This window comes from Rattus rattus, chromosome 3 (genome assembly GCF_011064425.1).
Source record: "Rattus rattus isolate New Zealand chromosome 3, Rrattus_CSIRO_v1, whole genome shotgun sequence".
Classification (NCBI taxonomy): Eukaryota; Metazoa; Chordata; class Mammalia; order Rodentia; family Muridae; genus Rattus; species Rattus rattus.
Genome location: NC_046156.1, coordinates 194,501,256 through 194,527,856, shown reverse-complemented (window position 1 = coordinate 194,527,856; position 26,601 = coordinate 194,501,256). Strand labels below are relative to the sequence as shown.

General features: G+C 44.8%; 1 protein-coding gene across 4 annotated transcripts in view; it reads right to left on the bottom strand.

Moving 5' to 3' along the window:
* Mast4 (microtubule associated serine/threonine kinase family member 4) overlaps positions 1–26,601 on the bottom strand; it is a 590,118-nt gene that overhangs the window by 22,801 nt on the left and 540,716 nt on the right. For all 4 annotated transcript variants that reach the window (XM_032898966.1, XM_032898967.1, XM_032898968.1 and 1 more), the window contains 10 exons: positions 25,751–25,836; positions 19,303–19,511; positions 17,537–17,675; positions 15,828–15,960; positions 14,866–15,031; positions 12,936–13,037; positions 6,604–6,726; positions 6,304–6,416; positions 4,316–4,443; positions 3,731–3,966 (listed from right to left, as the gene is read on the bottom strand). In XM_032898966.1, the coding sequence (XP_032754857.1) occupies positions 3,731–3,966; positions 4,316–4,443; positions 6,304–6,416; positions 6,604–6,726; positions 12,936–13,037; positions 14,866–15,031; positions 15,828–15,960; positions 17,537–17,675; positions 19,303–19,511; positions 25,751–25,836 (1,435 nt within the window). The remainder of the gene's footprint in view (positions 1–3,730; positions 3,967–4,315; positions 4,444–6,303; positions 6,417–6,603; positions 6,727–12,935; positions 13,038–14,865; positions 15,032–15,827; positions 15,961–17,536; positions 17,676–19,302; positions 19,512–25,750; positions 25,837–26,601) is intronic.

Sequence of the window (26,601 nt, the reverse complement as noted above, 5' to 3'; positions counted from 1 at the left end):
TGTAAGTTTCAAAGGAAAAGACACGAGACGTTTCTTAGTAGGTCCATCTTCTGGGCTTCCAGTCTAGACTATGTCAGATGCTGGTCCTCCATGACACCCTCTTCCACCCCCTCTAAGACTCACCTTTCTCTGTCAGTTTATTAACTCCTAGTGTACAGTGGAGTTATTTTTACGTTAACGCATTAGGCTTTCCCCCTGAGAATAGAAACATGAAGGAGGGAGGTGAAATGGAGAACCAAGGAGGTGGAGAGTGAAGGGATTCTCAGGAAGAGAATCATTATGAGTCCCTCGGAAATGTACTGAGCAGTGACTCATTTCCTAATTCCTCTTTACTCGCCAAGCTAAACATCTTCTGGTTTTAAAATCACCAATAAACACTTTTTTCCCCCTCTGTCCAGATCTCATGAATTCTATGCTTCGAGATAAAACATAAAATTCTCTAATTTTATATTCTAAGCATCCTGTTCATGAAACTCAGTAATGTTATTACCATGGGTCTCTAGACCAGGTATGGCATGTAATACCATTGCAAGCGATCCTCCGAATGACTCGCCAGCTCGTCTTAAAATGCTGACCACATTACATTCTCTGCCTGGGCAAGACTTGGCCTAAATGAATGTATTGTGACAGACACACCACTTGACTGCACAGCGCTCGTCTGGCCCTAGTTTGTGAAGGGGCATCCCTGTTGGTTCTGTCTACGGGAGTAGATGTGGATACGGAGTACTGTGCTGTGCAAACAGGGGAGGGTCTTGGGCTACCACAACAACACCCACTTGGAGTTGCTTGTATTACCAATGCTGACTATGTTTCCCCCAAAACTGTTCGTATGAGCGTGTCTTCATGTAGTCTCTGGGAACCTTAAAGGTGCCAACAGCTAATAGCTGGGGTGAGCAGACAGACTGGAGTTTAGGATTTCCTGGGCTTGGGACTGGTAGCAGGGGAGAGAAAGAAGGAGATCTGCTACGACGGGAGGGTGTGGAGGAGAGGAGAGACGCCAGGCCTGAGGAGAATACAGGACAGAGAGGCACAGCCACCATGTGAAGGAGACGGATGAACACGGCCTAGAGGGCTGCCCAACTGGGTCTAGAACAGCCAAGATAGAACACAGAGTTTAGGAAGTAATAACTCTGGATTATTGGCAGGTGGTGGATTAATCGCTTGGAGGTTAGGCAGTGGCCCAGCCATTGTGCTGTTTAAGGCATATTAAAATAGAAAGGCTGTGTTGGGAACATAAACCACTGCGACAGGTAGCAACCCGATGTCGCTTTTATTAATTAAATTAATTAATTAATTATTACTACACCCACTGGGCCAACGGATAAGGAAATATCAAAGCTGATATCAACAGCGTTTTACTCCCATTCTCGTCTACTAGTGCATCTATTCTTTTCGCTCAAAGCAATAAGTGAAGGACTGGATCAAGGCGGTTCCACCAGCCAGGAGCTTCTCTCTACACTGAGCTTTGGCTTCAGATGACTCGCTCTCCTTCTGAGCCGGTTCGGATGGGAGAAGGGAAAAGGAAAATGGGCAAACAGAAGCAGAGTCTCTTTACAGCGAATGAATGATTTGCTGGGAGTGTTTGAGCGTCGCAGAATCGATTTCACAATTCCTACTTCTCGAGGATTCGAGTACAAGGTAGTTAAGGAGAAAAGCGAAACAGACACCAACTCATGCTCTCCCGAATGTCAGGATGGAGGCGCAATCTCTTCCTCTCTCATCCTTCCTGCCTTCTTCCTCTACTACCTCACCTCACGGCACCGCGCATGAGCAAGAGCCTCTTTCTGCCAATGGCGCGTAATGTCACCTTAATGTTCTTTAAATGTCAAGGGTTCCGTCCTTTCGATGGTGGAGCGATATAAAACTCAACAGATTTAATTTTACTACAGCCATGCTTTTCGGGCCCTTAATTACCCTTGGCTGTAAGCAAATCAACTCCATCCCTCTATCCTGGGCGGCCCCCGAGGTCTTTGATTATCTTTTAGTATGTGTATGGGGGAGACAGATTGAGAAAAGCTGGGTTGACTCTATTAATCAAAACGCGTGGCCGGACCTCGGCAGGTATTTTTAATTATGAAAGCAATCAATCAAGCACTTAGACACTGCTCCCGCTCTCCCTTCCTCCCTTCACCTCCTACCTTTCTGAGGAGGAGGAGGAGTCCTGAGTGGCCTCAGGACACTGAGAAATGGTAAACAAGACCTTTTAACTGGAGTTGAATAAACTCTATAGTCGGGCTAAGGCAGCTGAGAGCCAGACCGAGAGCCCTACGAGCAGGAATAGAAAACACCGAGCCCCTTATATTGGATATGAATAGTAAGATGAGGATGGCCAGGGACCTTAGGGTAATATGATGTCCTTGCACTGTTTTCACAGTACTGTAGTCTTTGATTCATAGTTAGAGAAAGTTGGGTCACCCAGAAGGGAAACAGAACTGAGGTATGAAGAGAGAAAAAGAGAAGCCAATATTATTCTCTCGTGTCAACTATGAACATGTACGAAGCTCCAGAGATCCAAAATAGAAAGGAGGCTGAAATCTAGCCTGAAAGATTTTTGTTTTTAAATATGGTTTAAAAAACGTAACAAATCTTTCACTATGAACATTCAGTTTAAATTGTTGATGGGAACTCTTAGAATCATTTATATTTACTAGTATAGCATATTAAATATGACATAATGAAAACATTCATTACAATAACTATAAGTCAGAGCCAGTTTTTGCTTAAAAAAAAAGGCATAAACCCGCACTGCTTTGCAGAAGGATACGCGCTGCACAACCTTTATAAACCAGGTGATGATATTGTAAATGCACCGAAATGGCCTGTTCTTAGGGAAGAAGGTGTAGGTCTGGTTGTCTAAGGAAAACACCTCCCCTGTTAAGAGCCAGGAACCGATGATGGGGTATTAAGGACTTTAAACGTGTCTGAAGGCAACGCTCCTGTTGACAGGAACCTTGTTTCACACAGCGGTACAGAAGTGCCTTCAAAGAGAAGCCCAGATACGGGACCTCACCTCGGCAGGCGGAGAGGCTTCAGGAATGCCTGACTCTGATTGCCACAGCCTTGGGAAGTGTCAACTCTGTGCGGGCGGTAGGTACCTGAGATGCAATCGGACACCCGGGGGAGGTGGGATTTCTGGCTCCCCTGACACGCGTCCTGTGAACCTCAGAGAGTACCTTGATACCCTCAGTGTGAGGTTAGTGGCAAGGACTGTACAACAAGGTGTGTCTGGTCCGACATGACCGGGTTAACTGGAGCTAACTCCTTCAACGAGGCTAACACACAGCTCAGGGCTGGAGGGAAAGCCCACAGTTTGTCAGGTAGATGACGGGAGCCATTTCCAAGGGTTAACTGTGATGGTTGGTCCTCGTGACACTGTCCCTCATTCTAAGTTGGATGCGATTCTACAAGCTGTGCCTTTGCATCGGCAGCCAAGGACGTGCTCCTTTGACAGGTTCCGCCCGCCATCAGGGGACCCTATGAAGCAGGCAGGGTTAAGTGCCCGTGAGGTTCAACTGAAGCCAGGTCAGTCTGAGTCTGTGGGGCTCGGTCGGCTGAGGATGTAGGGGAGACAGCTGACCCATCTTAGGAACTTTTCCCTTAAAGACATGGGACTATGGAAGAAGTCTAGGAAGAGAAATCCTGTCCTGATGGCCTGGCTGGGAAAAGCCTGTGGATTCATTGAGTCCACAGGGACACGGGACGGTATGGTGCCCGAGCATAGCACACTCACCTGACAGCGTGGAACTGCTGATAGTGCTGGCTGGAGTGGTGACCTCGGGCTCCTCCTGAGTACCTTCCTCAGGAGGAAGGACGGGTTTGTCTGGCTCCTCTCTGGGGTCTCCAGAGCAAGGGACAGCCTCACCGTGCTCTCCCTCTGCCGAGATAGCCAGTTTGGGAAGCAGGCCAGAACTGAGTTTACATCTGTTGCTTTCGGTGTCTGAAGAGTTGGATGTCGATAACTGTTGCCTTAATTAAAAACAAGAGCGGGTCACAGAGCCACCTCCGGGAAACCATTAAGGGCAGAGGCTTGGAGAAACCAGGTTAAAAGGGAAGCTGGATACTCCTAACCAATGTATGTCTAGAGGAATGGTTCTTAACGACAGGGTACCCAGTGTCAGCACGAGCAGGGGACAAGGGGGGCGGTCTGAGAGCGACTGGAGTGGGAACTGTGGAGGTGGGATGCACTGCCCTAGCACAGCACGAGCAGGGGACAAGGGGGGCCGTCTGAGAGCGACTGGAGTGGGAACTGTGGAGGTGGGATGCACTGCCCTAGCATTCGCTGGTCATGAGGGCCCTTGGGAGGCTTCGCACGTACATTTCAGAGTATTCGGAGCTCCAGCTGAGCGTCTCCGTGGATGGCAAAGTTGTGCTTTTGGTCTTGTCCTCCGAGTCATCTTTGTCTTCTCCCGAATTTTGAGTTATTCGATCTATACTGCTAAAAACCTGGGAGGCAAATAACCATTGCTTACGAACTACATCTGAACAGAGCTTGTCAGAAAAAGTACAAATCTTAGGGGAAGAAAAAATACCCCTGTCCCAAAGTAAAAGCAGGAACTGGAGGGCCCACACCTTTCATCCCAGCACTTGGGTGGCAGAGGGTGGCAGATCTCAGGGTTCTAGGCCAGCCTGGTCTACAGAGTGAGTTCCAGGATAGCCAGGGCTACACAGAGAAAGCTTGTCTCTACAACACAAAACCAAACAAAAATGTGTGAACTGGGGCCATATTGTGGAAAACGCTAACAATGCTGCGTGCTTGCCATGAGAGAGAAGGGTCAAGGCATGGAGACACATTCCTTTCCAGTGGGGTGTTGAACTGACCCTCTCCTTTCACCTGATCTCAAAGAGTCTGAGTCTACAAAGAAGAATCGTAGATGCACTCGGGTTTCATGGTTTGGGGATTGATGTCCATCTCAGACTGGCTTCAGGCTCAAAAGGCAACCAGATAGAGAAAATGTACAGAAAAAAAAAGTGTTTAATGGCCTCCGGTCAGGAGTTGAAGGTGAGGGTGGATAGAAGAAGGGATGATGTGTTTCAAGACTTAAGAGTGGGGTTGGTTCTGCAGAAGGAGAGAGCTAACCAGGTACCTTTGGCTTATAAATCAGTCAGACAGCTGCTAATGCAGGAGATTAAGGTTTAGGCAAAGAGGCCTCTTTTAGTCCACTTCTGAATCACCACAGTCTCACAGGAAGTACAGGAGGTAAAACTGGGAGTGTGGAGAGCCCAGTAGCTTGCGTACACCTCATTATTACCCTCCAGCTATTCACTGTTCTTCTGGAAATGGGCCTGGGGCCTCCTACTATCTCTAGAGCTAGAAAAAAAGATTAGGTTAAAGAGTAGGAGCTGGGAAAAATAAAAGTGCTTTCCAAAGAAAGAGGCAAACTGTTTAGGAGGGGTTCTGAGAGGGTGGAGGATGGGTTATCTTCTGAGCACCCATCCTGCTGTAAGTCTCCAGGGAAATCCCCACCCCTATGTTGGTCCGATAAACAGAGAGGGGTGGCACCAGCTGATTTGCAGGTGCATTTTGGGTAATCACTCAGGAAAATGTACAGAGTACATTAAGATCATGAATTGCTATAGAATTCCTAAGGAAGACTCATGCAAGATGCATGGCAACCACAAAGATGCTAGCAACTAAGACTAGCAGAAGGGAGGCAGGGTGCCCTCCGCTTAATTTCCAGTGTCCCTGGGTTCCTAACCTACCAAAAAACAGGTGGGTTGGTTGTCTGTTTTTATATCTAACCTGAGTTTATAGAAAGGGGTCTCAATAATCAATCTTATTATCTTCTACAGTTTCTAAAATTCTACAGTGGTCTTCCCACTGCCTTTTCAGTATATGTTATTATCTCCATTAGTGAACAAAACACTTTCTTATCCCAATGCCAAGTGTCCCCCAAGAACCCTGGCTCCTGCAAAGAGCTGAGTGCCACCCTTGTGTTGTGCTGTGTCACACTAAGGGGGATCTCTGCACACGGGGACGCCTATGTTCTTCCTAACTGACAAAAGCCTCCACAGACTAGCTCTCGGTAGACTTACGGGGCAGGTAAGCCAGCTCACCACATGACAACCCTCACGAAAGATGACAAAGCATTAGCGTCTTTGCCTCAAAACAACCACAAACTCCCAGAGTTAGACCATGTCTATAGGGTGGAAACTGCTGCTTAAAGAATATGAGACCCTGTTTTCCCCAACCGACAGGGAGTTTTGAGCGCCGGAGACCTCACACCCCACAAAGGGTGGGTGCCCTCACAGTCCAGCCAGGGGCGATCTCCCGGAGACTGAATGTTGATGCCCTGTCTCACTTACTTTTGAAAACCTGTGCGAACAGGAAGAAAACTGCCTTATCTCTACGGTGAAGTCCTCATCGTTTGTGTCATCTTCCTCCTCCGTCTCCATGTGGTGATACTTCTCTGACCGAGCTGCAGAGGAAGGTTTGGGAACAGCCTGGGTTACTCAGAGAGGACGACACTGAGTACCTGGGGCAGAACAACGTGCAGCTTCCTACAGTTTGTAGGCATGGGATGGGGAAGTGCTAACTTGGAGATGAACTCTCTCTTCTTTTTTAAAATCTGGGAAAGGCCAAAGGATGTCAGATAATGCACGTACTATCAAAATAACTTGTGTCATCCTCCGATTCCAGTTGGGGAATAAATTCCGCCTTCTGTCTCAGCAAACTGTTCCAGTCTAAGGAGCGGAAGAAGCGATGCTGCTTCACTTCGTAGGCACCACCTGGACGGGGAGAGAAGCGAGGCTGAGAGGCTGAGCCACCCTCTGCACAAAGGAAGCCCCAGCCTTACAAACGACTCAAGATAATTTCTTTGCAGAGAACTGACAAAAAGTGGTGAGTCCATGCTTCCCTCCTACCTTCTACAATCAAAACTTGAAGAAGAAGAAGAAAAAAACTCCTATAGTTTACCAGCAGGAAATCTGATTTTGCTAACAGCAGTTGCTATAGCACAGATTTTTCTCTGTTAATTTTTCTACAACTTCTTCCATTTTTCAAAGGTTAATGACAGGGCCACTTAAAATCACATTATACTGAACCTGGGGACATGGACGCATGTTGGCCCAAAAGCAGACTCGCTCATTACAAACCCTGAAGATCCTAACAAGGTACAAAACGTGCTTACGGCGAGATTTCTTCTGGAGGGAAGGTTAATAATGATGGATTTTCCCTAAATATTACATAACGGCTACCATTCAGTTTTATCAGGTCACTCGTTAACATAGGGAGAAATTAGATTCTCTGGTTTAGATCTTTAAGTAAGGAAACCGCACATTGGTTAGACAGATTTATAATTCCTCTAACAGAAATCAGTCATGGGGGCTAAGGTTGAGGCTTCTGTTTGCCAGACAATTGTAGTGACACAGTTTGGTGAAAGGTTTTTTTATTTAATGAGTTTAAACAGTTTTAAGTTTGCAGGGCAAGAAATGTATTCATAACACCCCATTGAAAGAGAAGGAAGTCACTTGGTAAGAGCGGGTTGGGGGGTGGGGTTCACCCCAGCACACCCACTACAGATAACAAAGACAGGAGACTGAAAAGGCATCAGGAAGAAAGATTTCTCAAAAGACCAACACAGAGGTTTAATCTGCCTCTCTGTCAAGCTTTCTTTTGGCGTGGGTGTGGGTGTGGCGATCTAGCTGCTTCTCTCTGTGACTGTCAGCCATGCCTCCCATCCTGTCCTCTGTGGGTACAAAAGGGACAGGACGAGAAAGGGAAGGGAGATGGAGGATGGGCTGGGATTGTGGCTGGGGCAGGGATGTTCTCTGTGCCCACGGGATGCCTCTAGCACGGGACACGTTCCAGGTGTTCTGAAAACACGAGAATGGAGGGGGCAGAGAAAAGTGGGGTGTATCACCCCATGAGGGGATTGGTTTGTACAAAGCACAAGGGTGAGAATATTTTATTTTTTTATCCTTTTCTTTGTTTTGCTGTTGTTATTTTTGTTGTTGTTACTGTTGTTGTTTTTTTTTTTTTTTTCAAGGCAGACTTTCTCTGCATAGCCCTGGCTGTCCTAGAACTCAGAGATCTACCTGCCTCTGCCTCCCAAGTGCTGGGATTAAAGGCGTGTGCTACTAAGGCTCAGCAAAGATGAGAATCTTTAACAAGATTCTGTGCAGGTGATTCCAAACTGAACAACTACAGTACCAGTGGTTTCTCTGCTATGATCTGTGGGCCAGTTCTGGGCTGGTGTTGAGGTAGACAGATACAGACAGACAGACAGACAGACAGACAGACAGACAGACAGACAGACAGAGAAAATGCATGGAAAAGAAGAACCCTCAACCCCCGGCTTCTGGTTTATGTTTCTTACTGACTGAGAGTCAAGAATTTCCATTCTAATGGCAAAATCCAAACTTCTCTTAAAGACTGTCTGCAAAGAAAAATACTTCCTTTGCTAGATAAAGCCCACAAAAGAAAAAGAAAAAGTGTTATAGTAGCTAACGAATCATGTGTAAGGCCAAAACGCACGCCTTACACGCTTGCACCCTATGATTTGAACCTACTGTACCTCTCTCTCATCCGTAAGTCTGAAGAATGCATCCGATAGGCCACCTTGTAATTTTATCTATAAAAGGTAATTCTTACAGAAAAATAAGCAAGCCGACTCATGGTTTTAAAGCTTTACTTAATCTTCGGATCTGGTTATAAATTATAGCCTTTGAGCATGTAACTTTCGAGAGCCACAAAAGCACCCAGCTATTGTTAGGACACGTGTCTCTTTCTAAAAGGTTGCAGGCTGGTTCTGCCCTTTCCTCAGTGAACCCCAGCTTTGCTCCATGTTATCTTCTCCTGAAACTGTTTGCTGCTGTGCAAATGGGGATGCTATTTCCATCTGAGTGCCGGGATCCCGTAGGAACTCCTTAGGAGACATCTAGCCCTGACAGTTCGGTATTCTATGCTTAGGTACAGTGCTTGTCTAAATAACCGAAAATACCCCTCCATAGGATTGGCGTCATCAACTCCAGTTTTAAATGGGGAGACTCAAGAGAAGCAACAGAGCTCGATGGCCTGGGATCCTCCACACAAGAATAAGGTGGCCACACATAGGTCGGTCTTTAGAAAACGCAGGCACAGATGCACTGCCATGGTCTCGCCTCTACCCATGAGATCCTATGCTTTAGTTTCCTTTTGCTTCATTGTTTCTCAGCATCAGTCTGAGATAGACCCACTGTTGCCCAGGCTGGGTATCTAAGCCAGTTGGCAAATCTATTCTATTGGCGCCCTACCCCCACATCCCATTTCAGCCCTGTGCATTTTGCTTCTCTTTTTGCTCCCAATAAACGTCCTCTTAAACTCCTCTCAGAGTCATTTTCTTCTAGCAATTCTTTTATTTGGAGGAGCAAAACACAAAGGCCAAAAGGGATTGCACACTTACCACAGTGACTAATGCAGCTTCTGCTGCATGTGGGACCCTATCACTGACACTGCTATGAGACTCTGGCCGTTTATACCCAGAGAAACAATTTCTCTAAGGTCAGTGACACTTCCAGACAATGCTGTTCTCACCCTCTCCCATCTGTGGACCTCAAGCAGATGAGAACTTTGCCTTCGTTCTGTGGATGATGACAAGTGAGTCTCCCCGAGTGAGACACCACCACGGAAGACGTAGCTTGTGCCCCTTAATGTACTTTTGTGCCTTACTTGGAAGAAAGTATCAGTAGGCTCTGCTTCTCATGTACTCGTGGAGAGGTGAGGAAGAAAAGATTTACAAATAAATGGGGGAGACGGTCTGTGAGCTAAACTACTGGTAAAAATGTAGGTGACTGTGTAGGTAAAAGTGTAGGTGACTAAAGGTGTATTGTGAACTGTGTGCAGGTCGTGCATTGCTAGAAGGAGTAGAATGAAGGAAGAATTTGCCTTCATCCCCCAGGGTATGGCTGGTCCCATGTAGTAGATCTCCTTATGAACATTATTGCATTTAGTCCCCACAATAATCCCAAGATGTCCAATGTGCCCATTTTTATACACTAGGAAACTGAGGATGATGACGACAAAGAGCCCTAAGAGCTCACAGCTGATAGACAATTGGCAGATATATCTTAACAGCTTGAAGGTCGGCAAGCCTGGCTTGCCACTGACTCTCTCCAAGTTCAAGAACACACACACACACACACACACACACACACACACACACACACACACACACAGTGCAAGTATAGCACAAGGTCCTACACTGCAAGCTCTAGTTTGGCACTAACGTACTCCCTTGAGTTCCTCTCCTTTCCTGGAAGCTTCTTAAACATTCATTATGCTCTTTACAGCCTTTCCCCCACTTCTTTCTCAGCCTCTCCAGTCTCTCAGGCAAATGTGCATTTACACGTTTTCACGGTGCATTATTTTGCCCGCTAAATATGCGTTGAACACAAGATGCTGTCACTGGAAGCGGCATGGTGAGCCTGCAGGATCCACAGTGTCATTCTGGAGGCCCTACTGGGACCCATCACATTGGCCCTGCCGGTTTGGCAATCACTTCTTGGCTGTTCTAAGAGCTTGAGTGAGACCTTTAAATGTCTCTTTTGGGTTTCTCCTAGGGAATTTGTTCTTACAGCTGTCAGAGACTGACAGTAGCAGTCAACGAGAAAATGTGCAGAGAAGTGGCTTGCGGCTTATGATACATACATAGGGACCTGCTGCCTAGAGCGTCTATCTTGTCTTGTTAAGTCAAGCCTAATCAAAGATGCTAGCATTCTTAGAGAAGGGGGAGGGTAGCATATCAAGTGGAAAAACTTCAAACTGGACCCTGGGGACTGCAGGACAGGGGCTTTTGAGCTTCTGTCAGAGGGGGTGTGCCCATTCAGATACATTTTTCAGTCAGATCATGGAAGCCCTCCTTCTGGGTCAGTTGAATGGGGAATCTAAATAGATATTTGTACTACCACAGGGCAATCTGGAAAAGCAGCTGTTTCTCATATTTGGCATAACCCAGTCAAAATATTTCCTTAAGAGTCTGCCCCTTGCACAGTCTTGACGCTATTCCTTTGACAGCCACTCTTATCTCTTGAACCACAATGAGGATCTATCTGACCGCAGGTCACAAAAAGACGAGAAATAACAAGTTTGTTTGACAGTTCAGACAAGTGGAAAAGCAGATAGGGTGGGAAGAAATATACTCGTCAAGGAGTACAGTAGCCTCCAAGGTAGCAACACCGCCAACCATGCCATGGCCCTTACGAAAGGAAGGGTTGAGGTTCAAGGTGAAGGTTATTTATAGTACCAGAAGCACCAAACTTGGTTCTAAGACTTGTTTCAGGTGGCCTCCTCATGCCTCACAACAATACTTTGAGGTAGGATGACTTAAGAAAGCCTACTTTTGGCCACACAAGCAAGCTTTAGACGCTGGCCATCTGACCCTGTTGTGCCCTTTCCAAGTTAAAGGCACACTCATTCACTGAAAAGGGCAGTAAGGAACGTGGAGCTCAGTTCAATTGTTACTTCCTAGGTAGGTCGGTCCAGATTTAAGCCTTCCTGGATTTCATAACATCGAGTCTGCACAATTTCTGTGTAGAGGACTAAGTGGTCCATACTTAGTCCCTGTGGGCTATACAATTTGTCCTGACTACCCAACTCTGTTGTAGCATGAACACAGCCACCGATGATGTGTCTTATGAAAAGATACTATTGTGTGTTTCTGCTTCAAAAAACTTTACTTACAAAAACAGGAAACTGGACAGATTGGGCCTATAGACCATAGTTTTACTGACCCCTGGTTTAATGTATTATCATGAGCTCCAGTGTAATATGGTAGTCTTTTTTTTTTTTTTTAAACGAAATAGGATTTCATGTAGCCCAGGTTGGCCCTGAATACGCTCTTTAACCAAGGGTGATCTTGGTCTCTGGATCCTTTTGCCACTATGTCTCAAGCGATGTGATTATACACTTGTGCCACTGGGCCTGGCCTTCAGCAGTCCACATGTGAACAAGGACAGATCCCTGTATCAAATAATTGTCATGGGAAAAATGGGGGAGAAAATGGTCGCCCTCTTCTTTACTGATGTTTCCATTATAATGGAATAGAACTTCAGAACAAATGACCACAGAACAAATTTTTACCAGTAAAACCACTAATTACCAGCTAGAGTCTATGCAATTGCATTTAACATTTTTGTCTTGCTAAAACAGATTCACCTAGGCAAACCTAAGAGAAGTCTAAAGTGTGTCTATCCACAACACAGGAAAGAAAAGGAAGCACGTGCCTGCTGGCTGTAAAACTAGAGGGAGAAAACTATCAGCAGGAAACAAACAGACTATCGAGTTTATCTTCAAAGGCAATGGTTAATTCCCTTTCTTGGGCCACGGTGCTGATCACCACGATAGGAGAGCCTGCCTCAGCCTCAGGCCCTCATTCCTAGTAATCAGTTGGAGCACTGATAACCTATTTCAAAGGCTGTGGATAGAAGCCTGCTGGGTTAAATCCTCATGGAATGTATATTAAAAATACAACCAAAAAGAGCTCTTCGTATCTTCTTTTCCGTTACCAATTATTTACGATGCATGTTCTTCAAAACAGAAGACTGGTACATACCCCGGAGATACATTTATTGAACTAAATTAAGAGTTTTGCCTTTGCAAAACAAAAACAAATACTACCCATCCGAGTGGTTGTGCTGTTCTAAATCACACTGACACACAGACACACACTCACACACTCACACACACATACACACACACACAACACTCACACACACTCACACACACACAGACACACACACATACACACACACACACACACACACACACACACACACACACTCACACACACACACACACACACACCCACACATTCTCTCTCTCTCTCTCTCTCTCTCTCTCTCTCTCTCTCACACACACACACACACACACACACACACACACACACACCCAGACGCTTCACATTGCTCCAGAGGACATTATTTCTTGCACATTGGCAGAAGCAGCACGCACGCTCTCTGACCTGTTCCCAGCCTCTCCAGCGGATTCTGCCTGAGGAGCAAGGTAATCAGGTCCTGAGCATCTGGAGGAGGGGCCTCGTCCTTTTCAGGCCAGTTGATTTCATCTAGAAGGAAGAGAAAATGTCCACAGCTTTATTAAAGGGCGGTCTAGTCCCCTACAGTCTGGACATCCCCTGGGGGGGACTGTTAGAAATGGAGGACCATGGGCCCCGTCCCGGAAACACGGAGACGAACCCTACATTTAAGGTCTTCAGTTGACTTCTATGTGGTCAAGTTTGAACAGTGTTCTCTTACAGGGCATGGACAACACTGGTTTCATCAAGGTCTATTTCAAGAGACCGTGCCTTTCATTCACTTTTTTTTTTTCATCAACATAACAAGCAGTGCCTCCTGGTTATTAGAAGGATTTAATATAACAGAACCGAACGCTTCGTGCCAGGTGCGTCCCCACTGGGGACCATCTAAGATTTTCTTATTAGCCTCAACTGAGAGTTTGGTCATGCCTGCTCAGTTCTTTAGCTCTAAGGAGTAAAAGGTTATTTTACAAAAAGTAATTATTTCTAGAGACAAAGGTAAAGTCCAAAATGTTAAGGCCTAAGAAGAAAAAAAAAAAAAAAGGAAACGAAAGGAAACCACGGTAATGGGACTACTTAAATCTGTCAGAGATATTAAACCATGTTCTTGCTGTGAAGGAGTTTGCCTGGAGATAGGCGTGTGCATGCTCGTGCCTATGGAAATGCAATAAAAACATGAGTTATTTTGGTGTGCGCCTGCCTCTAGCTTCCTCTGCTGCAGTTTAAATCTGATTTGGAAAATAAAACATGAATATGCATCAGAGCCGTGAGGCATCGAGAACAAAGCCAGCATTTGCTGCTTGTGTTAATTAAACAGTTGATTCCCTGTGCCATTCAGGCCCCGGTCTGTCAGAAAACAGCCTAGTTATAAATCCATAAACAGCTCAGATATTATATAAAGGGCTTTTACACTGCAGGCGATTCAACAAATCTACTTTGTTAAAGTTTACAAATACGCCCGGCTCGCAGAGCCAACGCCAGGAAATAAGAGTATGGTTAAGGGCTCTTCGTGAACACAATGGATTTTCCCTACTTCCATTGCCGGCTGGCATAAGCGCAGAACAGGTTGGGACCAGAGGTGGCTGATGGGGTTACATCAGTGGGGCCTGACAAACGTTTCAGGTAGAGAGGCCTTTTCTGTCATCTCTGCATTGGGAAAATTTACAAAATCAGCAGGGAGGGGAACAGTGGCCCCTATTTAATTATCATTTAGGTGTGCCACATGCTACATGACAGTAGTTAGGGTCAGCTCGCAGGTTAAGATCTAAAGGTTATTGAATTTTAAATGAAAGACGAACAGCTGCTGTAGAAATAACATCACATACCACCACTACCAATGAAAGCATTAACAGCCTGCGGATCCCACTCACAGCCTTGCCAATCTCATTATTTATTATTTGGTAGACATTTGTTTTAGGGGCTATTACATTTTTGTTAATTTCTTCATTGTGCCATTAGCCGTTTTTTCCCCCCATTTATAAAAATGTTCCCCACATTAACCTTTTCTTCCCTGGTGCAACTTTCCTATTATGAAAACGAAGGACACTTAACAGGGAAAGCATTTGTAAATCCCACATCAATTTCTTTAAAAAAAAAAAAAAATAGCAGACAATAAAAGCTGGACACACTGCCAGCCCACTTCCAAATTCCATGTTAACAAACCTTCCTCGGATCCATTTCAACACACATCACTCTCGTGGGAAAGCATGAACCAGTTGTACGCTATGAGAAGTGAGTTCTTTTAATTTGTTGGCTCCAATGGCTGACCAGAGGTTAACATTTTAGTGACACCCAACAGATTTACACTGAGTAGCTGTTTCCCAGTAGTGGCTTAAAGATAACTCTTGATGATATTTACCACTGATGACTTGTCCAAATAGCTCTTCTGGAGTGTCCCCAAAGAAAGGCACACACCCAACGAGAAACTCATAGAGGATGATGCCCATGGCCCACCAGTCCACGGGTTTCCCGTAGCCCTGTCTCAGAATCACCTCGGGGGCAATGTATTCAGGTGTACCACAGACCTAAAATGAAATCGCTGTATTAGAATAGCTGGAGTATTAGACGTGAATTAAAGCGAACAAGAAGACCAAACAATTATACTGCCTCAAATAACCCTGCTTACCTACTAGGGAACACATGGGCAGAGACCTTGAGAGCAGAAGTTACTATGACAAACAATTCAAAATATCCATTATGCCGAGTCTCCAATTGCAAACCTAACCTGGGTATAGCTTTATACGACACTAAAAAGTGTTTTCATGTTGAAAAATAATAGTGCATGCTTAATCTGTCACTATTAGAGGTGCTCAATGGTTTATACGACCAAGCTGATTCTCCCTATGGTTATATCAGGAAGGTGTGGCAGCTGAGACGGGTTTACCTTAAGTAACTTCACGATGAACAGATTGTGGGCAATGGTAATGAGGCATGCTTAGAAGGAAATGGGCCATGGCTTGGATTCTAGCAGCCGAGATTGCGCAATGCATCATGGGTTTCACGAGTACTCTATTGAGACCCCCCGAATTCCTTACCAAAACAGTTTTCCATTTGTCTCCCTCACCCTCTCACTCGAGTGCAATTAGACCATTCGTCTTGCTAATAGACCTTAATGCTAGGGGAGGAATGTAGAGGGATCGGACGGTTCAGGGGAGCCCGGGGAGATAAATGGAAGCAGTTTGCACTTTATTAAATGCAAGGCTTATACAGACATCCAAACGCCAGCACTAATGTGGGGCTGGCCTACGCAGGTGCATTCCGAGTTCACAGGCTGCGGGGAGATTTGTTTCTCTCCACAGACAGAGCGGTGCCCGAGCTTACCTGTTTATCTAAGAACTCTCGAGCATCCTTCTCAATATGACCTTCGTAGAGATTGGTCGTCATGCTCATCAACCCCACCTTCGACAAGCCAAAGTCAGTCAGCTTTATGTGCCCCATGGAGGTGACCAACAGGCTAGGAGACAGAAGGACAAAGGGCACGGCAATCACTTGGAAGCAGATTCTGTTGTTTTAGGTCTCCCTCTTTCCCTCTTCAGTTTGTAAAACATCACCTCTATTGCGAAAGGAAGCCTGGTAGGGAAGGAGTCACGCAAAGGAGTGGAAATGCTGGCATCTGACTGCTGAGCCTGATTGAGAAGTCAGGGCCAGAGCTACGTCATTTGTGCAACACTCTAAAACCTTAAGTACGGAACTCTGATTCCTTTCTGTTTTTATGTTTCTTTCAGTCTACGGACATTGACTGTGCCTGATCTCAGATATATTTTTAAAGCTATATGTACACATGTGTGAATGGGGGTGGTGGTGCATGTGCACACGTGGATGAGGGTGCCCGTGGAGTCCAGAAAAGTGCACAAGAGTCCATGAAGCTAGAGAGAGAGGTAGATGGGAGACACCTAACTGTGGGTGCTGGGACCAAACTCAGGCCTTCTGCAACAGCAGTACTCAACCACTGTGCCATCCTTCAAGACACCTCTTTCCATTTTTTCAGAATAAGAAAACAGAGAAGAAATGAGCCAAGAGTCCTATGGCATTCACCAGGAACTCAGGTAAGGAATCCGCTTGTGATTAAAACAAGATGTAGATAAAAGAACCTGGACGAAAAAACCTAGTTTTTCATATTTTCACTCCCAGCTTTGAATTGAATTTCAGCTTATTAAACACAAAGCTTGGACTTGCTATAATGCAAAAATACATGTGAATATATTAAAATATTTCATTGTTAGTAAAAAAAAATACCATTATATAAGTTAATAGGTTAAAGCAATAGAGGATTTTAGGGAAGCTACTGGAAGGAGGACCAGGCTGCAGGAGATACACGCCTTTAAGAATCCCAGCACCCAGGAGGCAGAGGCAGGTGGATCTCTTGAGTTCTAGGACAGACAGGGCTACACAGAGAAACCCTGTCTCCGAGAGGCAAGCAAGCAAACAAAGCTACTAGAAGGAATCATGCCAAAATTCTGATAGTTGTATACGAATTGTTCTTTCCTTTCCCTCCGTCTCCCTGAATGTCTGATGAGCATAGTCTTAATTTTGTCACACGCTTTTCAACACGCTTAGCAGCGTCTCACTTTAGGGTAGAAAGTGTGAAATATACCACCTGTGACGTCAAAATGAATGGCTGGCCACGTGGGGAAAGTTCTATCCATATCTCAAAATTAGAGCCAGTAAGAACTCCAAAGTAACAAGGGATGGTAGAGAATCACATTGCATGTATTACTGTGGGAAGGCAAAGCTTATCCAAGCATGATGCCAAGTACAACATGCTTCAGAAAACACCATTCTGTGTCATTATTGAAAGGTTTGTATGATAAAAGGAAATTAACTCTAGAGTCATTTCCCCTATTTCTCCTAAGCTCTTACTGCAAGCACTGTACCCTTCCAAGAAATGTATAAAAGTTACCATTAAGTTACTATTAAAATAACTCATTTTTTTATACTGAGGAAAAATTTTGAAACATGCAAATAGCCTTAAAAACATTTCACAGACAGAAGGAAATGTTCAGTATTATTTCATCAGGGCACATACTTACTTATCTGGCTTCAAGTCCCTGTGTACAATTCCGTAATTATGCAGATACTCCAAGGCCAAGACCGTCTCTGCGAAATACATCCTGGCCATATCAACTGGAAGAGGCCCCATGTTTTTCATGAGGGTCGCACAGTCCCCCCCTGTAAAGCACAGGAAACAAATTTAGTAGGGACGGCATCCAGCAGGATTACTGAAAGGCGAGCGGTGCAGATCACAGAACTTCAAAGCGGAGTCACACGCGTTAAGTGGAGACGGTGTTAAGTTGTCATGTTTCCAATTAAGAAGTGGAGTGAAGAGAGCAGTTTGGCTCTGAGGTGAACTGCGTTCTGAAGACTCTCTAGCATAATTCGGGATGGTTATACTAATTTATCATGCATCAGTATAAAACACAGATGCTAGAATTTGAGGGCAGAGGTGGAGTCCTACTGTCTCTGAGCAGCTGGGAGCTCTTGGGTAAACGAATCTGGTGGTCTTGGTTACTTCATGGCAATATAGGGTTAGGAATAATGTCATCCTGCATAGAGCCGTTCTCAACCGGGGATCAAAAGACCCTTTCACTGGGGCCACGTAACGGATACCCTGCATGTCAGATGTTTACATTAGGATCCACAACAGTGGCAAAATTACAGCTATGAAGTAGTAACAAAGCAAGTTTATTGTTGGGGGGCGGGGGTCACCGTAACACGAGGAACTGCACTCAAGGGTCACAACCATAGGAAGGTTGAGAACCACTACTTTATAGGATTGTTTGGGATTCGTTCTAGTAAAGGAGTGAGGCCCTAGTCTCATAAGTACCAAATGTGATAGAAAGTTATTATAAAAACAACCAGCACAATGGTTCAGAAACAAACAGCTCGTGTGGTAGAAAGAAGAACGGGTGGGACTCGGGCTAACGGCTTGGGGTTCTATCTACCACTGACCTCCCACTAAAGCTCCCTTTCTTGGCTGCCAATCCGCTGATCTGCAAACTAGCTGTATAGTGAAGGATTCTCTCCAGACAAAGAGCCTAACCAAGACCCAGGGAAGGTGGTCTGGGCCTATGCTGAGCTAGTACTCATTGTGGTCACTTCACGTCAAGGAGTCAGGGAGATGGGAAGTCTCAGATGAGTAATGAATGAATAAGAGAGAGAGAGAGAGAGAGAGAGAGAGAGAGAGAGAGAGAGAGAAGATTACTTGGAACATTTAAGATACAAACCACAAACGGCTTAGGAGGAGGAGGCTGGGCATTGTCAGGAATGTTGGTAACCCTAGCACTCAAGAGGCTGGGGCAGGAGAATTATAAACTTTGAAACCTGCTTGGCTATAAAGGAAGACTGTTTCAAAAAGAAGGAAGAGGGAGAACAGAAGTGAAGATTGGGAAGGCTGGCTGGATCTTGCATTTCCCACCACAGGGTAACAAAGATAACGTTTAGATTCACTTTTTGAGAAGACTAAGATAAAGAACACATTTTATAATGTGTGATAAAAAGAAGTAGAGGGGGAAAAAAAAAACCCATTCCAACTTTAATGACCAATTGAAGGGAGGTAGTTAGGATTAAATGCTATTAAAAAAGAAAACAACCTTTTCCCAAATAACACTAATTTCCCCTTTGTTATAGTAGCAGGCATTTTTACAAGCAATTATCAGTAGATAATGACTGGGAATTCGGCCATCTTGTTGCTCGCTTGGACTCCTAGGTGGATAGAGCCGTTATGTGGCACAGATGTGGCTTGGCCGACGGTATCTGGGTCCAGGTACCACACTCGCTGTGGGCAAGACAGATTTACCTTCCACGTACTCCATGACCATGCATAAGTGACGCCGCGTTTCAAAGGAGCAGTACATGCTGACCACGAAGGGGTTCTCTGCGAAAGTCAGGATGTCACGTTCCACGAAGGCCTGCTGGATCTGGTTCCGAAGGATGAGGTTCTGTTTGTTGATCTTCTTCATGGCAAACCTCTGTCGGGACTCTTTGTGCCGAACAAAGTAGACTGCCCTGAAATGGAACACACGTATTGGGTTTCACAGCAAGAGAGAAGGTAAGGATGCTTGGAGGATACACAGACCACGTACGTCCTGTGCTTTCTGAGTGCCTTACAGCTTGGGTTAAGTTGCCACAGCTGTGCTGGTGACTTAGCAATATCCCGTCCCAAACCCGAATTGACTTAAAAAAAAAAAAAACCAAAAACTTCTTAATAAAGATTATACGTAAAGCATCCGGTTTGCCTTTGCTGACCCAAAGAGGGGGCAGCAGTTCCCAGAGTGAGTTATTTCCCAAGAACTGGCTGATGTTTTCAGTTTTGCCACAAACAAAACAAAACCCGATATATAAATCAGAACCGGGAAGAATTAACAAAATGACATACGGATCGCCAGCGACATCTTTTCTAGCATTAGACATATGTTAGGCACGTTTTTCTGGACTGACTAAAGCAGTAATTTTCTAAATGATACCCTTGGGATCTGCAAAGAGGACCAGGGCTTCTTAGAGTCCCTGGTTTCCAATTGAGAGTAATTACTTCCCATGGAATCTCTAGATAAATGAGAGGCTTGCATGAGGATATATGAGACTGTTCTGCAACAAAGGGTAGCGTATTTCCTCTCTGCAGACTGCACAGACACCACCCTCTCTGAGCTCCAGCAGCAAATGCATTTCCCAACATAACGGGTGAGGAGGCACTGAGGGGCAAGCCAAGGAGATGCATGTCTGCTCCCCTCACATCCTGGTCAACCTATGAAGAAACTTTACAGAATAAAATGACTGGTCTAGGCCACATTCAGTCTCTGCTATGGCCTTGCCCAGATCCTCTCTGGTGAAAAACAGTGAACTCCCTAAGGACTGGGACGACATGGAGAAAGGGGTGCTTAGAAAGGCAGGAGTCCTAAAATCCCTAATAGGACATGAACAACAAGGAAAGGCCTCCGATGGCCCCCTTCCTTCCAAGTCAGTCCACTTGTTGTTTTCGTGGAGGGACAGGTTTGAGCTTCCAAGAAGGCAATGATCAAATGATGTAATACCTTAAAGGGCCACTAAACATTTATATTAAGTATTTGCATGTATAAATATGTGTGACAGGTTGTGCATGCTGCCCTGAAACCAAAGGCCTTGATTAAATACAGAATAACTAATTTAAAACGCCACTGATCATGGTACACACACACACACACACACACACACACACACACACACACACACACACACAATTGGTATACCTCCTAAAACAAGGAGCTATGTGAACTTAGATTTGTTTTCTACTAGTTTGCTCAGTAATGTCTAATGAATGGCTGGCCACAAGGCAGGCTGGGACATTCTGTTCCCTGCTAAACCAATAGTTCAGAACATATACTGATTAAGTCTCAGTATAGTCAACTCTGATTTAACCCCTTATTAACATTTTCACAGAAGGGGTCAACTAGGGCTTGCTTTTCCTTTCTGACCTGTGTTTATCTTGTCACCCTGTCCCCCACTTGTCTTGGTTTCACAGTGTCACACATTTGTACTCTTCTATCATCTTTGGCTTTGCTCACTTCCCTCTCCTCCTCTATTTGCTTTTCTGGATTTTTGCTCACCATATGGTACAAAGGAAGGTCTCTTAATGGCACCCCTCAAAACAACTCACCAAGTAGCATAGTCGTTTGATTCTCACCATAAAACAAAAAGCACACGAGAGGTAGCCAGTCGGACATCTCATGCATGCTAAATAGGGGTCTTCTGTAGGATGCCTCAACTCAATGCTGGGCTCCTACAGGCTGCGTTTGTTCCTACACCTGCTCTGTTGGTTACACCCGGTAGCAACAATAACTAATTCAGGTGCATGGGACGAAGCTAGAGGGTCAGACATCCGCCATCATCCTTGGTTAGATAGCTAATTTAAAAGATTAGCTAATTCAAATAAATAGTTAAACCAGTTGTTATGATTTGAATGTCAAATGGCTGACAGAGAATCACCTGGTCCCCAGAAGGTGGTGGTGTCAGGGGAGGTTGTGGAGCCTTTAGAAAGACCTAGCTGGGAGGAAAAGAGGTTGGCCAGGGATGTAGGGGTGTGGTCTCTGCTCCCTGGTTTCAGCCACAGGTAACACGTGTGCTGCAAACTGCCACTGACTGGAAGGAGATCCAGCTGTGATGGACAGAGACTCAGGGACTGAAACAAATCCTTCCACCCTTAGATGAGCTTCTCCTGTACTTGATCATAGTAAACAGAAAAATGAAATCTCACTGGGACAATGAGAAGTTCTATTGCTAAGTGTTCTGGAAGGTGTTTTAGATGCAGAGGAGTAAGTAAAATTCCTGTTGGTTTTAGCAGGGGTGAACGTTCCAAAAGCTGTCAAGACATTTAGAGGCCCACATTCAGACTGCTTCAAGTTTCAGCTTCACCTTTAACCTTGGGAAACAGAAACCAGGCACTTTAAGAATGGCTCACGTCAACTGTCTTCAAAGGAACTAAAGACAATATACATATATAGGTAAAACTTAAATGTTTATTGCACACGTTTTCCTAAAGACTTCTTCTTATCACCAATTTTTAAATTAACTAATCAGCTAGTGCATATTTTTATATCGGGTAAAAAAGCTTTTATTGTGTTTTCCCTTTTTTCAGAACCACTGCTTAGGATAAAATAAAAAGTCTTTATATACTGAAAGCGGTTTCTATCATGATGGAGGCCAGAGGTGAAGCTATTCACAAAGAAGTACAGAAAATTAACTTGGCCAACCCCCAAATATAAGATAGACAGGTAGGTAAACAATCGTCATTAAAATGGACTTCTGGAATGGGAGATACAGTTTTAAATAAAATTAGGAACTCAAGACATTAACATGCAAATGCCATCTCTTTATAACTGCTTGTCTCTTCTTAAAGACAACTGAATTATAACACACCTTCCAGTTTTCCCTTCAGTACTGCACATTAATAAGTTCAGTGCTAAGGACCTTTAGGCCCATATTCTGAATGCCACACCCCCAACTATCACAAGACGGATACTTTGATTTTCAACCAAGAGTTGATTAAACTGCTGGAGTAGATAAAGTACCTAATTGGGATCTACCGTTGAGTGCTTTGTGGGCGGCGTGGGGGGGAGGGTGCGGTTGTCGGTCATTTCTATAACATTGAACACTGAACGTAGAGCCTTGAACATTTGGGGCAAGTGATCTAACATCGGGCTATATCCTCTGCTTCTAGTTTACTTTATGTTCTTAGTTTCTGGTATTTGTTTTGTTTTGGGGGTATTGTTTAGTTTTGTTTTATGAGAAAGGGTTTCCCCGTGTAGCCCTGGATGTCTTGGAACTCTCTTATATACCAGGTTGGTTTCGAACTCAAGAGATCCTTCCTGCCTCTGCTCCTGAGTGCTGGGATTAAAGACTGACTGGAGCGTTATTCGTAATGCTAAAACTTATTTAGTAATAACTGTATCTGCCACATGCATCTTCCCCTGTATGGTGATGTTTTAGTTCAACATCCATTAGCAGAGAGCAAGGCATTGGGAAAGAGACCCAGAGTAGAAACAAGGATCAGAGGCAGAGGGACTGAAGGACAGCTAGCTCTACCGAATGAACTATGAATGTCCTAACAGCCCAACACTGCCTTGTCTGCTTATGTTCCCAACTCGTCGTTTTTCTGATCCCAAGAATGGGAAATGATATGATAGAAAGGGAGACTCTTGCCCATTGGGAGCCAGGCCTCTCTCTGACCGTTCATGATAAAAAGAAGTCAGGCCCAGGAGGGGATGCTGAAGCCCAGTGAGTACTGCCCCACGGGAAGCGTGATCCTAACGTGTATGAAATCCCGAGACTCTGAGAGCCCAGTGCACAAATGTGAGCCAGCAGATCCGTAAGTGGGAGTCGGGGGTGGGGAGTAGGTGACTGCAGCTAATGTGCAAATGGGTGTGTGTCAGCTAACACTCAAGGGCCTCACTAGCAAATGTCTCTAGGCCCTTGAGACATGAGAGAACAGTGTGTATAAAGGTCAGAAAGCAAAGTACAATGAGGGGAAGATGATGCGACTTTTGTTCTAATTCTGAGTCAATATTTTTAGCATGTAATAAGAGAATCGGGAGTTCAAAGCTAAATCTATATAGGAAGTCTGGAGCCAGCCGAACTACTGAGGACTCCATTTTGACCCACGCAATCCAAAGAGGGAAAAAAAAAACTCTTTAAAACCTCTTTGAGGTTATGGCTTAAGAGTCCAATCAATGTTCAACAGCAGAAGTTAGGTCTTTATTTCTCAATCGGGATAAGAGAAAGTTATAATCAAAGGAAACTTGAAGGGAATTGAGTACTCTGCCTGGTACCAGCTCTGTGTACCTGAGAACTGACTCCATAGACAAGTAGAAAAGGTATCAGCGACCACCTCAGTCTCTTAAGCAAAGAACACAGACAAGGAGGCCAGCACAGTGCTGGATTCACGGGCTTCAGTCTCCTCAGAGTACTATGTTAGTATAAAGAGAAATTTCACTTTCACCTGGAGACCAGTACACACTTACCAAGCCAGCATTATCAATGTACGGTCAGCAAGCACAAGAGACTTGCCTCACTGCGCGTTTCTAATGAGAGGCTTGGTTCCCAGCACCAACAGCGTTTGGGGAGCCACTGACGTAAGTAGCGACCCCCGTTACGCAGATACCAAGGACAGTGGGAAGAGTCCAGATCCTCTGCCCTGCTAAAGGTCTGTTTGTTCAGCTAAGCCTGAAGACAGCATCACGGCTGGTTGAATGGACAGAGGTAAGGTAGCTCCATTCCAATTTTAAATTAAAAATAATTCGGATAGGAAGGAAATCTGTCAGAAATGTAATGAGATATTACTTCTGAGGAGAAGAGGGGGAAATGGTTCTGGCTGATCAGCAGAGGCTCCGACAGGCAGCTCGTGAGCCTACTAATGACTTGGCCTGTATCCTGGGTGTTTACTAATTCACAGCTTGTTTAACTTCTTGTATATTCCCAACCGTTCCCCAAAGTGTGATAGACCCCATCTACTACACAGTGCTTTAATTGCACTACAAATGAGTTTACTCAACCAATTAGAACTCCAAATACTGCTAAGATACAGGCCCAAGATTTACACAAGGGTTGCTTCCTAGACTGTCTCCTTCCGGAATCATTCCACCGCTGAGAAAGAACCGAGAAATGCTCCGGCCCCGTGTCTGTGAGATCAACCCGCTGGCTCCTTTCTACGAAGAACGTCTGAGGTCATATCCGGAAGGACAAATGGCCACAAAATAAGCAGTAAAACGCAGATAAAGGGCACACACAATTGCAGAGTGGAAAATTTTCAATGAAAAAAAGAAAAACGCTCATATTGCCAAAAGATAACATCTAAGAGCATGCATGGGCTGCATCAAGAAACATGTCATTTGACATGATCCTGAAAGCTAGTGAGGCATAGAGGGGGCTCACGAATATTTACGTTCTTTGCTAAGTTAATGGCATGGAAAATATTAGAGGTGAAAAAAAAAAAAAAAACAGGAAGAAACATCCCTTGTGGCATAACAAAAAATCACTGTCTCATCTGCTCCTGCGTGGAGAAGTAGATCTCGGGGATGAGTTATTGCTCTCTGTGTACATGCAAATAGAATTAACACTATTCTTGGGCTACCTACAATGCATTAGGTCACAGTGTGCCTGTTTAATCTGTCTCTTTCCACCCTATTTACTGGTAACTCGCAATTTACTATTTACAGCTTACTACTGTCGCTACTTAGACCTTGGGAAAGAAACTGTGTCATAGAAATGGATCGAGGAATTCGATAAGAGAAAAAAGTCAGAGGTTCCCAGCACAAAGAAATGATGTTTAAAGAAATGAAAACGCTATGACATCACTGTTACACACTTATTGAAATATTACTGTTACAAGATACTTAAGTGTACAGTGTATGTGTGCAGATTACAAAAGTGTATGCAGATGTCAACAGAAAGAACACCCCTCCCCCCAAAAAAAACCCAATGGTGACACAAACCTCTAATCCTAGCACTCAATGGGTAGAAACAGGAGGATCAGGAATTCAAGGTTTTCCTTGGCTACACAGTAAGTTCAAGTACAGCCTGGACTACATGAGGCACTGTCTCAACATTTTTGAGAAAAGAAAACCCATTTTATCCGTTATAAAAAGACATTAATAATAGAAAAATGAAAGAAAAGTGACGAGAATTTAGTGCCCACTAGAATCCTTGTATCCACTCTTTGAAGACATTGGTATGAATCTAGAAATATAACTCTCTCCCTTCAGGAATGAAATACTCACCCATACGCCCCATTGCTGATCAATTTAATTGTCTCAAAATCGCTCTCTCGGGGTTTCCTTCGAAGTCTCAGGGAAGTATTTGAGCTCTGGGGAACGGAATGTGAAAGTTAAAACACAGTTCAGACTCGGAGGAAATTACCGTAATGTGCTGTCTAACTCGCCGAGGCGCGGTGTTCCAGCTTAGCGAGCCTGGGATCAGCTGCAAGGAACCTCTTTGCCTCATCGGCAGTGAGCTGTGTCTCCATCAGCTGTATTTAAGCAAGCCCGTGTTGCCAAGAGAAGATGTGTGAAGGTTTTGGAAACGTAGCTTCATCCTGGTCCTACATTTTAATACTTCAGTCTAAAATGCCAAACCCCCCTTCTGCTTTCAGTTAGAAACAAAAGCAGGCCCGGACAGCTGTCACCAGCGTTGGGGGTTGGGGTGGGGTGGGGTGGTGTGTATGGCCTCTCCATTCCTGACTAGACCGTATCTTTTTCACACTGTGGCACTCTATGAATGGTAGGTGACAAATTTCTTAGGTGTGGAATGCCTGCCTGTGTTAACCTCTATATCAGAAATTTTACTACATCTTAAATACCAAAAGTCTAAATTTCGGCTCTCTGAAAAGTTTAGCTCAAAGAGCAGGAACAATCAACCTCACCGCTCTGATTAGTAATCTCTCATGCCCTGTTCACCCCAGATGCTCTATGTCTGCCACAGGGACCCTGATTCTCTATCATTTTAGAAGACCCTGTGGTGCTGAGGTGTGCACAAGTCTCTCCACCCCAGCCTTCTATTCATCGTTGGAAGGCTTGCAAACCAGTTCCTTACCTTCTCCTCTGCTTAGGTTCCTTCTTCGTCTTAACATCTC